The 13,473-nt window shown below is 37.6% G+C and overlaps 1 protein-coding gene across 2 annotated transcripts in view; it reads right to left on the bottom strand.

The window, feature by feature from the left end:
- LOC125464857 (bone morphogenetic protein 7-like) overlaps nucleotides 1–13,473 on the bottom strand; it is a 75,764-nt gene that overhangs the window by 17,931 nt on the left and 44,360 nt on the right. For both annotated transcript variants that reach the window (XM_048557704.2, XM_048557705.2), the window contains exon 2: nucleotides 10,839–11,031. In XM_048557704.2, the coding sequence (XP_048413661.2) occupies nucleotides 10,839–11,031 (193 nt within the window). The remainder of the gene's footprint in view (nucleotides 1–10,838; nucleotides 11,032–13,473) is intronic.

Here is a 13,473-nt window from a genome sequence, read left to right as displayed (position 1 = left end):
CTTTACCCTATGGTTGCTGAGATATATCGACTCCCAGTTTATCAATGCCTCAATTTTAAGATTGTCATCCTTATTTTCAGGTTTTGCCATGGCTCCTTTATCCCCATCTCTGTAAGCTCTCTATAACCTTCACAAATGACTGGAATCTCTGTGTTCTTCAATTCTGACCTATGGTGCCTCCCTGACTTTAATCTCTAACACTGACAGATATGCTTTCACTTGTTGCAACCCTGAGAAAATGAATTCTTTCTTAAACCTCTTCAATGTCCTTTCTCTGTCTCTTCCTTGTCTGAAGACATTCCTTAAAACCTACATCTTCATTTGTATTTCCTTGACTGGTTAAATGTCAAGCATTTTTGATAACCCTTCCATGAAACGTCTTGTAATGTTTTACTACAGTCAAAATGCTATCTAAATGCAGGTAGTTGTTGTTAGAGAGGATGGAAGTTAGCACCTGTTGTAATGCATTTGGTAAGCATTAGGAAAAACATGATTTAAAAGGCAGACCAGTGGACTGTTGAATGTTAATGGAAAGTTTGGAGATTGCAGTCACAAAAATGCTTCTATAGGGTGTTCTTGACTATTTCAACATGCTTTTAAGGCAATATTCCGTCAGGGGAACATTATTCATCAAATCCTTTTGAGAAAGAGCCTCAAACAACTGCACATGTGGGCAGAATAAACTGATGGTTTCTGAATACTATCATTTGCCGAGTTCCAGGTTCAAGTACTGATATGATGAAGTAAGCATATGATGAGTGTGGCACCTCAGATTAAAGCATTCTTTATCTTAGTGTGAAGGAACACTGCATAGATCAGCAAGTGAATGGAATCTGTCATATATTTAAAACAAGCTGTCAACTGAAGACTGAGATGAATCCAGCAATATTTCAGGGACACATGCAGTTACTGTCTCAAGTTGTAGCTTTACTGACCTACAGTATGTGGAGTCATGCAGTTTCAGGTTGTTCTCATTAACATTGACAAATCTATTTCATAAACTGTACTTAGCAGTTACTAAAGTTTTGGGAGGGGGTGCAGCAGAAGGGAAAGTAAGTTTCTTTTCTTACCTCAACTTTTGATGCTATCCTTCGTAGTCGTGATCTAAATATATTATTTGGTTTAGAAAAGATTAAACCTGCTTCCCCAAAGGTACAGCTCTCAAAACAGCCGCCCAGACTCTAGCTGCTACAATCTTGCCAAATTTCTCCAAAGTGGCAAACTCAAACCCCAATCCTCTGAACCTCTCCTTTATTTCCATTCTGTATGTGTTTCATCCTCACACCTCCAAAAAATCTGTGTTAAGAAGTGGACACCTCCTTGAATTTCTGCAAAGCATTCTCTCCCAACTATTTTTAAACTTATCGCTTTTGTTTTACAAATAGCACATTCCATTGTTATTATCTTAACCTTACAGTTTCCAATTGTCCTTTCTTGATTAACCCCTTGAGCAGTGGAGCAACATATTGAGATGAACTAAAATCCAATAAGGTTGTCTTTTTATTTTATTTGACTAATTGATAAAGCTGCCTGCAATAGAACATGTGTATTGTAGTCAGCCTTTTATAGTGTTGCAGTCATGTAGCATAACCACAGCCTCAGTAAGAATAGAAGCTAGACTATGTATAAATCTGAGTTCTTGTAACAATATAAATAATTAATGTTATTAATAGACTTCATGTCATCTGATTTGACCAGAATCTGATCTTCCTTGAATGTATTACATGAGCTAACATAGGTAAACACTCAAATTATATCAGGCTGGAAATGATGGTTTGACTCATCATGGTTGCAGTGATAGAAACTAAGTACTGGTGGAAGCCAGTTGGCACTAAAGACTGTAAAGGTGATAGTAGTGTGGCAACGTGAAGAGCTCTGTTTTCTAAACAGCACTCTGAATTCAGAGAAGAAGTTTACAACTTAAAACCAAGATGACAACCTGCACTGGAGCATAACAAATTCAACGGAGGAGAAACTTTTATGAGTATTCTCTCCCTCTTTAAAAAAATACGAGGCCAAAGTGTGCCTGTTTCATAAAAATTTTGATTTGCAGGAGGCTAGCATAGCTCTGATCTAGCAAAGTGATCTTCAGAAAAAATGCAGAAAAAAATGCGCTCATAAGAAATATTCTATTTATTAGTAAGACCTTATCTGCTTCCAGATGTTGGATGATTCCACTGATCATTTTTTCAGAAATGGCATGAAAACCACAAAAGGTACACGTGTGGTATTATCCCGATATCTCTTTTGGAGACAATGCCGTGTACAATCACTGCTCAAATATTTTTAAAGCTGCAACTATTAAAGCAGCAGTAATAAGAAAGATACAAAAGCAGAGAGACCAACAACAATAAAAAACAAAGCATTACATTGCAATGTAGATCCTTTGCGTCTAGACATTTTTAATGAGCACAAAACCGCACAGTAAAGATGGAAAGCAAACATTGCACATGGATTGGAGCTTCATCGACATTCTGTCGGAATTTCAATTATTTAAAGAAAGGATAAACCTTGACTTCACAGATCAATAAATAGCTGATAAAACTAAGTGAGTCAAACATTGGAAAACAAAAGGTTAAGAAGAATAACATTCTCAGGTATTTCTAATGATGACTGCAAAGATTCAGAACAGTTTCTAATATTTTTAAGGGCATCAGCTTAATATTTGAATCAATTTCAGAACTTTCAGACTTGAGTTCATGTCATTCTGGCATTAGCTAGCTGAAACAATCAATTTCAAGGTAGATGTCAATGCAAAGATAAGAAATTTGCTTTCACCAAAATCAACTTAGTTTTATGGAAATGGGTATCGCCTCTGCATTCATCAAATTCTTTTAAAAGGTACTTCTAGTCAAACCTAATGAACATATTATCAAAATCACTGCTAGCATGCCTGAATAATTTTAGATGGTCAAAAACTTCTAAAAGAACTTGATTCTGCAACAAGAATTGTAGCCATTAACAGGGTGATAAAAACATTCAAATCTTGCAAGATATGCGGCTTGGTTCACACCAAAACAGAGTTCAACATTTATGATCTATGCAAGCTATGTTTTACAAGAGGACATTACATTAAAATGTGTAAGAACTCAAGTGCCCAGAGAAACCCAAAGTGCAACACATTGCACAGGGGCATGTCAAGAAAAATCAAGCAAGGAATAATGCCAGGAATGTTTCCACATTCTCATTCACATACACAAGCATGTCAATGAAGACCAAGAGGTGTCTGCAATGTTCTTGCTTGCAGATCCCAGTCAAATAGTTCATATGGTCAACTTCACACACCATATGGATAATAATCAGAAAAGCTGAAGCCTTTATGTCCACTCAAATGATATACCCTGAAATGAATGGACAACATGCGCTAAAAGCCAAGATTGACATTGATGCAAGTTTGAATACCATCCCCTTATACATCTTACATGAAATATACTCAGGTAACTGGTACAACGTGGTGCAGTTCATGCATGCTAAGTAATGTCAAGCATTGACATTTTCTATCTTCAGTGTCAATATGGCTTATTGGAATGGACCCCTGAAACATTTTACATTATTGAGATAGCTGAATCAGCTATTATTGGTCAACCAACATACACAGATCGATATATAAGTATGATCCCTGAGGTAACAAATCTGTCAGTGGCAACACCAAAGATTCTAGCCCTCAACACCAATTTTATCCATGACCTGACTGACCTCCACCCAGACAGGTTTGACTGTATTGACAATTTTGAAGGTGATGCAGCGATATATTGATCCCAAAAATGGATATTGATCCAGATATCTTTCCCTAGAGTCACAAGATTCACAACTTTAAGACCATCTTTCAGTAGAGATTGTTTCCTCAGGTTACCATGTGGATTATCTGTCAGCCAGGACATATTTCAGCAACATGGGGATTGTACAATTGAGAATCTGTTGGGTTGTCTCTGTATCGCAGGTGACATTGCAGTTCTCAGAAGAACTAAACATGAGCATGACAGAAATTTCAATCAGTTCATGCCAACAGCAAGGAAACATATCCCCATTTCCAACAAGTCGTATCATGTCAACATGAGCCATATAAATTTTATCAGATCAATTTATTAGTCAAATGCTCTTGGACAAGATCCTACCAAAATAGAAGTTGCTCATATCACAAAACAAAGTGACTTACAAAAGTGTCTTAGTTTCTTCAACTTTTCATCCCCATATATTCTAAATATTTCCACAAAAGTCTCTACTGTTGACAATCTCAGCTGCCAAGATACATCATACACATAACAGGAAGAGCACCGCCATATTTTTCAATCTATCAAAAATGCTCTAGCATCCAGCATATGTTCTTCAATATTATGATCCTGCCACACTCACCGTGTTGGAAGTAGATGCATCCCAGGCAGGCCTCAATGCATGTCTACTACAGGTTGACAAGCCAATTGAATTTGGTTCGAGGTTCCTTCTAAACAGCTCAGGAAAACTTCTCCTACATTGAAAAATAAAGTCAGAAATCACATGACACCAGATTATAGTCCAACAAGTTTATCTGGAAACACAAGCTTTCAGAGCCTCAGTCCTTCTTTAGAATGCCTGAAGGAAGACTAAGGACTGAGGCTCCGAAAGCTTGTGTTTTCAAATAAACCTGTTGGACTATAACCTGGCGTAATGTGATTTCTGACTTTGTCCACCCCAATCCAATAACGGCACCTTCACGTCATTGAAAAACAAACTCTTGGTCTGTTTTTCAGAATGCAATGGTTTCTTACAAACTTTTTTAGCAGTATTTTATTGTTCATACCACTATAAAATGTTAGAAATTATTTCGGACGCCTCTCACAAGCGTCCCTTCATGACTCTAACAACTACTGGTGAAGATCCAAGGATACAATTTGGTAAGACAATACGAACTAGGTTCACAGATGATTATTTTCTGATGCTTTTGGCCAACTTCCAAATCATTACAAGAACAATGTACTCGTTTAGCCCTACAAGTAAATACGTTCAGAACTGGCTTTGAAAATTGTCCCCACATCAATCTCACTCATTTTGGTCATACTCAAGGAGAGTAGATTCAGCAAGCTATGTCCAATGAGACCAGCTGCAACAGGACAAATGATTATCATCACTGGTCAGCCTGATCACATTCAACAGGACCCTGATCTAGTACATTCTTTCTGGTCATACAGAGATGACTATTCTTCTCCAGCAATCCAGGTAAAGAAGTGATTATTCTACAATCTCAATGAGGGGATGTGTAAAACCAAAAAAAAAGGTCACATGGGTTCCAAACAAATAACAGACATTGGCACATGGGTTCGTTACTGGCCTGGTATTAATAATGACTTTGATCAACTGATTAAGTCATGTGAAACATATCAAGTCCATCAAATTCAACTGTCAATACAACATTTCATTTCATACAAAATTCCTTCTGAGTCACTTTGATTGATGTTTTCCAATGTCCAAGGACGAGATTACGTTTTGGTGACGGTACCCTAGTCTATCTCTACAAGTCATGTTGGAAGTGGTATTTTCAACATGTTACCTCCTCATACTAACCCCAACCTAATGGTTTTGCAGAATGCATTGTGTGTATGGTAAAATCCAAAATAGTTAAGTGCAAAGCAGCCTGCCAAGATATTTGGTTAACTATGTTAAATCTATGTAACACTTTTCAAGACAATGGTTCAACTTCACTGGCAGCTCTCAGGTTTAGAAATCAAATCCACATATTTTTTCCATTCCAAATTCTCAGCACCCAAAACATATATTGCACGGCCCATTGTTGGAAACAAGGGAGAAAATGGTACAAGAGCAGAGCAATGAGCATGAACATTTGCCCCAAACTGAGCCAGGACAAAGATAAAATTTGGAGATTTTCAGGTCAACGCTTGAGTTTGTGAAAGGATTGTACATCATGTGATGTTTTAAAAACAATAGTTGAATCCTGTGAAGAAATAGATAACATAATCAAGCATTGTATGATTAACTACCCATCTCAAAATCACCAAGATACTGAAAGTATCCTTCATGACAACACCACACAATCAAAACAAATGATACGCATCCACCCAGGATAACAGGAAGCACAACAAAGAGGCAAGTTGTTACAAATGTATAAGCACTGGATCCAGTTGTGCCGCCTGTCTGTTAAAGCATATTTTATTGTGTAGAGATGACATATCCATGTTCATTCTTATACAACTGTATTGGGATACGTTTCCCATTCTTCAAAGGAAAAATAGGAACATTGTATTATTGGATTCTAGGAAGGAGAATACCTTTTAAATTGTTAGGTGACATTATGTCATGTGATGTTCCAGTATAAAGGTCCTTACATCATTTCAGTAGTCACAGTGTCTGGAATCAGTGCACTATGTCGTCATTACTGTCAGTTACTTTCAGTGACATTCATGTAATCAGTTGTAACATTAGTAAACATAGAAGCCAGACTACGTATAAGTGTGAGTTCTTATAACATTGTGAGTAGTTTGTGTTGTTCATAAATTGCAAAATGTCTGCTGTACAGCTGCAACATTGATATCCATCAGGAAATATGGAAATTTGCTAGTCTTGCGCATTAAAACCAGGACAAACCAAAATCAGATAATTATTGCCCCATTAATCTACTCTCAACCATCAACACAGTGAGGGAACAGGTCATCAACAGCACTAACAAGAAGCACTTGGTTAGCAATAAACCTGCTCACTGATGAGCAGTGTACTCCAGGGCCACTCATCTCCTGAGAATTTTGCAATCTTGGTTTAAATATGGACAAAAGAACTGAATTCCAGAGGTGAGGTTAAAGTGACTGCTCTTGACATCAAAACTATACTTAACTGAGCATTGCATCAAAGCATTTTCATAAAATTAAGGCAATTGGGAAAAAGTTCCCATTCGCTGGAGTCATACTGATGCAAAAGTAGATGTGTGTAGTCATTAGAGGTCATTCATGTTAGTACCAGGATATCTCTGAAGGCGTTCCTTAGGGTGGTATTCTATGATCAATCACCTTCAGCTGCTGCAAGGTCAAAAGTGGGGATATTCGCTGATGATTGCACAATGTACAACACCATTCACGACTCCTCAGATACTTAAGAAATCCATGTCCAAATATACCAAGGTTGGACAATATTCTGGCTTAGGCTGATAAGTAACATTTGCAACAGATGAGTGTCAAACAATGAGCAATGCCAACCTGAGAGAATCTAACCATTGTCCATTGATATTGAATAGCATTACCATCACTGAAACCTCCACTATCAATATTCTGGGGGTTGCTATTGACAAGAAATTGACTGGACTAGGCATATAAATACTGAGGCAGATCAAAGGCTTGGAATACTGCAATAATAGCTTATCTCCTGACCTGACAAAGTCTATCCTCAATATATAAGGGACAAGTTCAGGAGTGTGATGGAATAGTCCTTACATGCCTGAATGACTGCAGCTCCAACAACACAAGAAATCTGACACTATACAGGACAATAAAATGTGAGGCTGGATGAACACAGCAAGCCTCACATTTTATTATCTTGGATTCTCCAGCATCTGCAGTTCCCATTGTCACTATACAGGACAAAGTAGCTTGCTTAAATGGCATCACATTGACAAACATGCACTCTCTCCATCACGTATGCACACTAGCAGCAGAGCGTACCATCTACATGATGCATTGTAGAAAATCACCAAGGCTTCTTTAAACACTCTCCACAATCTATGTTAAATGGCCTAACATATAGGGAAAGATTCAGACCACAACATACAGGCAATGGTGTTTAGTGCAAGTAACCAGATCTGAAACTACTCAATAGGAGGGTAATTCTAGCAAATAAGGATAAGATCCCACTTTACATTCTTAGTGTGAAACTTCATTTTTCTGGGAGTTTTATATCAGGAAATGAGACACAGGCTGCCCTGATTTTCTGTTGATAGCATACCCGAGCCTTTATGAGATTCCCCAGTGTGCACATCCAACGAATAAGGCTTTCTTCTAGGATGTAAATGTGGAAATGTATCCTGGAGACTTCAAGTACCATGGCTACTATATTCAGTCTGTTGGATATTGCTTCCTGACTCTAATACCAGAGTTTCAATCAGTGTTTTAATTGTTATTTGGATTCAAAGTTCCCCAGATGACAAATTTGAGAAAAGTTTGCTGAGTTAAAGGAGGGGGTGGTGGTTGGGGGGTGGGGGAATGAGCAAGCATTTGGTGACACAGAATCCTTCACCACACTGCAAAATACTAATCACATTTTAGAAGGATTGGTGAGGGAAGCAACTGACCATAGTCAGAACAGCTGATTTCATCCATTGTCATGCAATGTCTTTTTGTGTGTGGGAGTCCAGCTTGAAAATGGAAATCTAATAAGGAACACCAAATATGAAATTGTGGTTTGTTTTATATTTTACAAATAATTATATTTGAATTCACTTCATCCATAAAGTCTCTACTCTTGCTACTTTGCACAGCTGGTATGACAACCAGCAATACCATTGGGATAAGTTTATTCCTCTCTTATGGGTTGACACCTCCATGCTACGTCGTGAATAGGGCAGCAAGCTTGACAACAAAATAGCCTAAAAACTTATCCAGGCATAGCCCTGGGACTTGAACTCTTGACTGTCTGCCTGCCAGACCAGCTCTCGGCACGAATGACTAGACTGCCTCACATAAAGTCCTTTGATCCCATGATTTTATCTCTACTGCTTATTCTACCCAGGAAATGCTATTTTCAATAAATGTTTTGTTGGGTCTCATGAGAGGTGGTAGCAACTTACGGAAATAACAGTTATAAAAAGGAACAGAAATGCAAATAACAGCTCTGAACACGAGTCCCACCCAAAATGTTAATCAAGCTTTTTCTTTCAGATGCTTACCATGTATTTTGAGCTGTCCATGCTTTTATTTTTTGAAAAATTAGCACTGTTCATATCACTTAAAGGTTACCATGGTGTTAAGTGACTTTTCAACCCAGTTGTTTTGCTAAATATATTCAGTTTTGACTTTTAGTATCCGCTCCACTGACATTTTTAAATTCATTCAAGGGATGCATTTATTGCCTTTCCCTAATTGCCCTTGAGATGGGAGTGATTAGCTGCCTTCTTAAACTGCTACAGTCCTTGGGATGTTAGGTCATTCACAGTGCTACTGGGAAGGGAGTTGCAGAATTTTGACCCCCTCTGCTCAATCCACCAACTATCACTCAACTGGTGATGCAGTTCCAAGTCAGGATGACGTGTGGCTTGGAGGGGAACTTGTAGGTGATGGTGTTTCCAAATGTGGAATCCCCAGGAAAAAAAAACATGCTTAATGCTGGATTAGGTTGACATCATTCTTTGACTCTATGCCTATGAATAAGCATATTTTTCTGTGCTTACTAATGACTCACGTCTATTGCTCAGTGTTCTTGTGCATTGATCTACCCAATGGTCCTTTAAGAGAGCAACAGCCATCTAAAAATATCATCTTGGGCTAGATCAGTGGTAACAGCAAAATGTTATTTTGTAAAACTTACTCACTGAAGGATTACCTTTGACTCTACCAGCTAGAAGGATAAGGGCAGCAGATGCACTGGAATGCTGTCTGTGTTCAGTGATCACGTCCCTTGCAAGTGCAGCCAGATTCCCAGTTATAGAAATTACCTCTATGTAATTTTAATGGGGTTCTACTTTTATGTACATTATTGTGGTCACTTCTCTTTATGGAGCTAAATGACTCATGTCTCCTCTATGTCCATGCAGCACTAAATTATGTCTATATTCAATATGAGTTTTTTAAACCCTTAAAAGCCTCAAACAAATGTTACCCTCCATCAAACTCTCAGCAGCTATTTATCTACAAACACTTCTAAATATATATCTCTGGCTGCCTTGTTACTTTCTGTACCTATGGTGATCCACACCATTCCTTCACTGTCAGTAATCAAATTCCTGGAATTCCCTTCTGAACAACACTGCAGATGTACATACACCACATGGAGAAAGTGGCTAATCATCTTCTCAACAGAAATTGGGGAAAGATATTAAGTGCTGACCTAGCCAGCAATGTCCCCATCCCAAGAATTTTTAAAAGTTTTGAAAAGTGGCTTAGCTCAAATGTGCATTAGCTTCAGTACCAGAAAGGTGACAGATTCAATACCCAATGCATTCGGAGTTAGATGATCATGATTAAGGATGAAATCAGGTGTTACAGTCTATCTCACTATTAGTCAGCAAGGTGGCTCAGTGGCTATCACTGCTGCCTCACAGCACCATGGACCTAATTTTGATTCCAGCCCTAGTGACTGTGTACCTCAACATCACATTCCTGTTCTCTCCTCAAACCTTTCACAGCTTTAGCTTAAAAAAAAATCTATTTTTTACCTAAATATATTCAGTGGTCTGGCTTCCACCAATCTCTGTGGGAATGAATTCATCAGGCTGACCACCAACTGAGTGAAGACATTTCTCTTCATCTCAGATTGAAATGGTCTACCACATATCCTAAGATTGTGGCACCCTGTTCTGAACACACACCACACCCAAGCCCCCAATAATTAACCAGGAGAAACATCATTCCTGCATCCAGACTGTGCAGCTTTCCAAATTTTAAATGTTTCAATGAGATCCCCTTTTATTTTTCTAAACTCCCGTTTATTGTTGGGAGTTGTACACTATAGCAAGGCAGTCAATAGAATGTACTTCAGGAGTGGCCAATGCCTTCAGGAAAGATAGAGGCAAAACTAGTTAGCAAAGCATTTCATAAAAATGTGATCAGTGAATGCAGCATTCTTTAGTACTGGGAAGGAGAAAATACTCCCATAGCTGTAAACTACAGGTTAGATGACTCCACGAATAATGAATAATATACACTAACCTCTCCTGGAGCACCTGCAACACTTGGTAAATGGAGATATGTAGGGTCATATTCCCATGGAAATTGCCATTGGTTCCTTTGTAGATCCTAAACTCTGCAGCAGTTACCATTTCACCACGAGGAATCTGAGTTAAATCGAACTTAAATTCTTTCCATTGTCCCTTATGGTGAAAAACATCTTCATTGTGCTCCACTGTCAAAACAACAACAAAAAGAGCCATTGGTTAAACTGGTACAGTCTCCAATCATATTGGACGCTACTCTATAATTGTACGCTCAGTAGAATGGGAGAGGACTCCAGTAGGGTTCTACTTCTGCCTGAACTAGGAAACTGTATAGACTTAGAAAACTGTGAATGTAATTATGTATCCTACACTAATACAACCTTGCACTGGAGCTCAATTTTATTATTAATTGTCTATACCTACAAGAAGTAGAGAGACAATCTATTCAAAGATCAAATTTAAGGATAGAAATGCTTTCACCATTGATATAGGGTTAATTCTTGCTGAACAAAGTATTTTCAAATGCTAACTAGCAAAGGATTTTGAAGGGAACATATCGCTTCTTTGGTAATTTTCCCCCTTATTCTCCCTTTCCCCTATAAAGAGATTTCAATATAGAACAAATTACTTTGCCAAATGTTCATCAGTGATACACTGCAGTGCCATCCCTGATATATAAGTCATGTTTTCAGGAGTTATTTGACTCTCCCAACCTCTCAATGCATATCCCATACAAGGAATTCACTGTGACTCGGCATTGTATCGTGGCTGAAGTGAGAAGTTATTAATTAAAATTGAAACTTCTTAATAGTTCTATTTTGCTGTGCTTTAAGAGTCACTTTGTTGAATGACAGAATCTGCACTTTGCACTGATTTGATTTTCTTCATATAAAGCAAAGGAAGGGTAGTGGTTTCATAAACCAAAACGAAACCCAGAGACATAATTATAGGAATGTTCAGCTTTTAAAAATAAACTCCCAAAGAGAAGGAATTAATTAAAGGGCAAAAAAAGGGTGTGTTTCAGAAATAAAAAGGTTGCTGAAGATGTTATGTTTTTCAAAACGACATCCCTCTGAAACTGTCAGACATTTTAAACTGGTCTTACTCCAAAGCCAAGATGATGTGACTGGCAGAAGCAGGAATCTTCCATCCAGAAAGATATTTTGAACTTCCTTTGATGTGACTGCTCTTGGTTCTGCTTCCTCGAAGTAGATATGGGATAAAGTTTCCACTCAGATCCATCGACAAAACCAATGGAAGATCAAGGAATGTCAAGCATCTTGTCCAATGCAAATTGAGTTCCCTTGATCATTTATGGTGGTTTGAAAAACATTGTGCAGGAAACCAACCCTGCCCACAAAACTGGCTACACCCCTGTAAAGTTAATCAGCATGGCACATTTCTGTCAACTGATCTTGCTTAGAGCCTTTGGTGCAAGTCCACTTGTCAACACCTTTCAAAATTTGTTAAAAATTGAAAAGTTTATTATAAGAAGAAACTGACTAGTGTGGATCAGTGAAACTAGCAAAGGTTTCTTTTCAAAGATTAATTTTCAGGTACTTAATATTAAGTTACTCACACCAAGTGGCTGAACCAGCCATTCTTATTAAAACTGTTTTTGTCATAATAAACTCATTTTCAGCTGTCTGAATAAAATAGCACCAAGTCACCATTTAAAAAAAATCTAAGAATATTTTTAATGCAAAAGAAGATAAACAAAGACATTCCAATAGGCTGTTTAATTGTCTTGTTTCTGGAAAGATTTGATGTTTGTAGTTATGCAAATATTTTTTGAGCAAAAGCTGAAAATGTAACTTCACTTCAGAAAGAAAAACATAATTTTGAGCTCAACTGACGATTGTCAAATCTGGATCCCAAACTTCTCCCAAAACTAACTGTTCTAAATAATTCTTCATTTTTCTAAAAAAAAAGCATTTTTATGTAAACGTACATATACCTTCAGTACTTAAAATTTTCCCTGATATTTTGTGTTGGTATGTTTCCTTGCTAGGAATTAACATTGAATGCTTGCAAGATTTGATAATACTGACTGGGTTTTGTCACATTTGAACTTTTTGACATTGAGAACAAATTCTGCAGATCTTTGTGCAGATTTTCTTTCTTTCCATTGTATAAATTAAAACTTAATTACATACATATGTTGGTATGAATCCATGTGTATGAGCATATATCCTCTCATGGTCACATTACCTTCAGCACCCAGACATTACTTAAGCGTTGGTTCTGGGATTCACAATATTACCTAGCTCATAAGCCTAAACAAGTTAGATTGAAATTGAATTTTAACAAATATGGTATTCTGGATTATTTATAGTAGATTGTACATTCAGCTCTTTTCTTTCACTGGTTGACCTACTGCAGTATTTACGCAAGAATGCTGAGAGTTGAAACATTTCTGGTTGTGATATTTAACTATGTCCAGTTTTGAGTGACAGAGCCAGACAAAGGCTTCGAAATATATCACAACCTGGAAGTGGACCACCTTAATGGAAAGCACTGGAATGTGAACTTAAAAGTTGCAGGTAACATTTGTGTCACCTAGTTATCAGGTATTAACTATAATAAACCCTACTTTCTCCCCTTGATCTTCAAAGCTATGGCTTTCACCA

This window comes from Stegostoma tigrinum, chromosome 24 (assembly GCF_030684315.1).
Source record: "Stegostoma tigrinum isolate sSteTig4 chromosome 24, sSteTig4.hap1, whole genome shotgun sequence".
In the NCBI taxonomy this organism is placed as follows: domain Eukaryota; kingdom Metazoa; phylum Chordata; class Chondrichthyes; order Orectolobiformes; family Stegostomatidae; genus Stegostoma; species Stegostoma tigrinum.
Note: the sequence above shows the minus strand (reverse complement) of the source record. Positions and strands in the feature narration are given on the sequence as shown.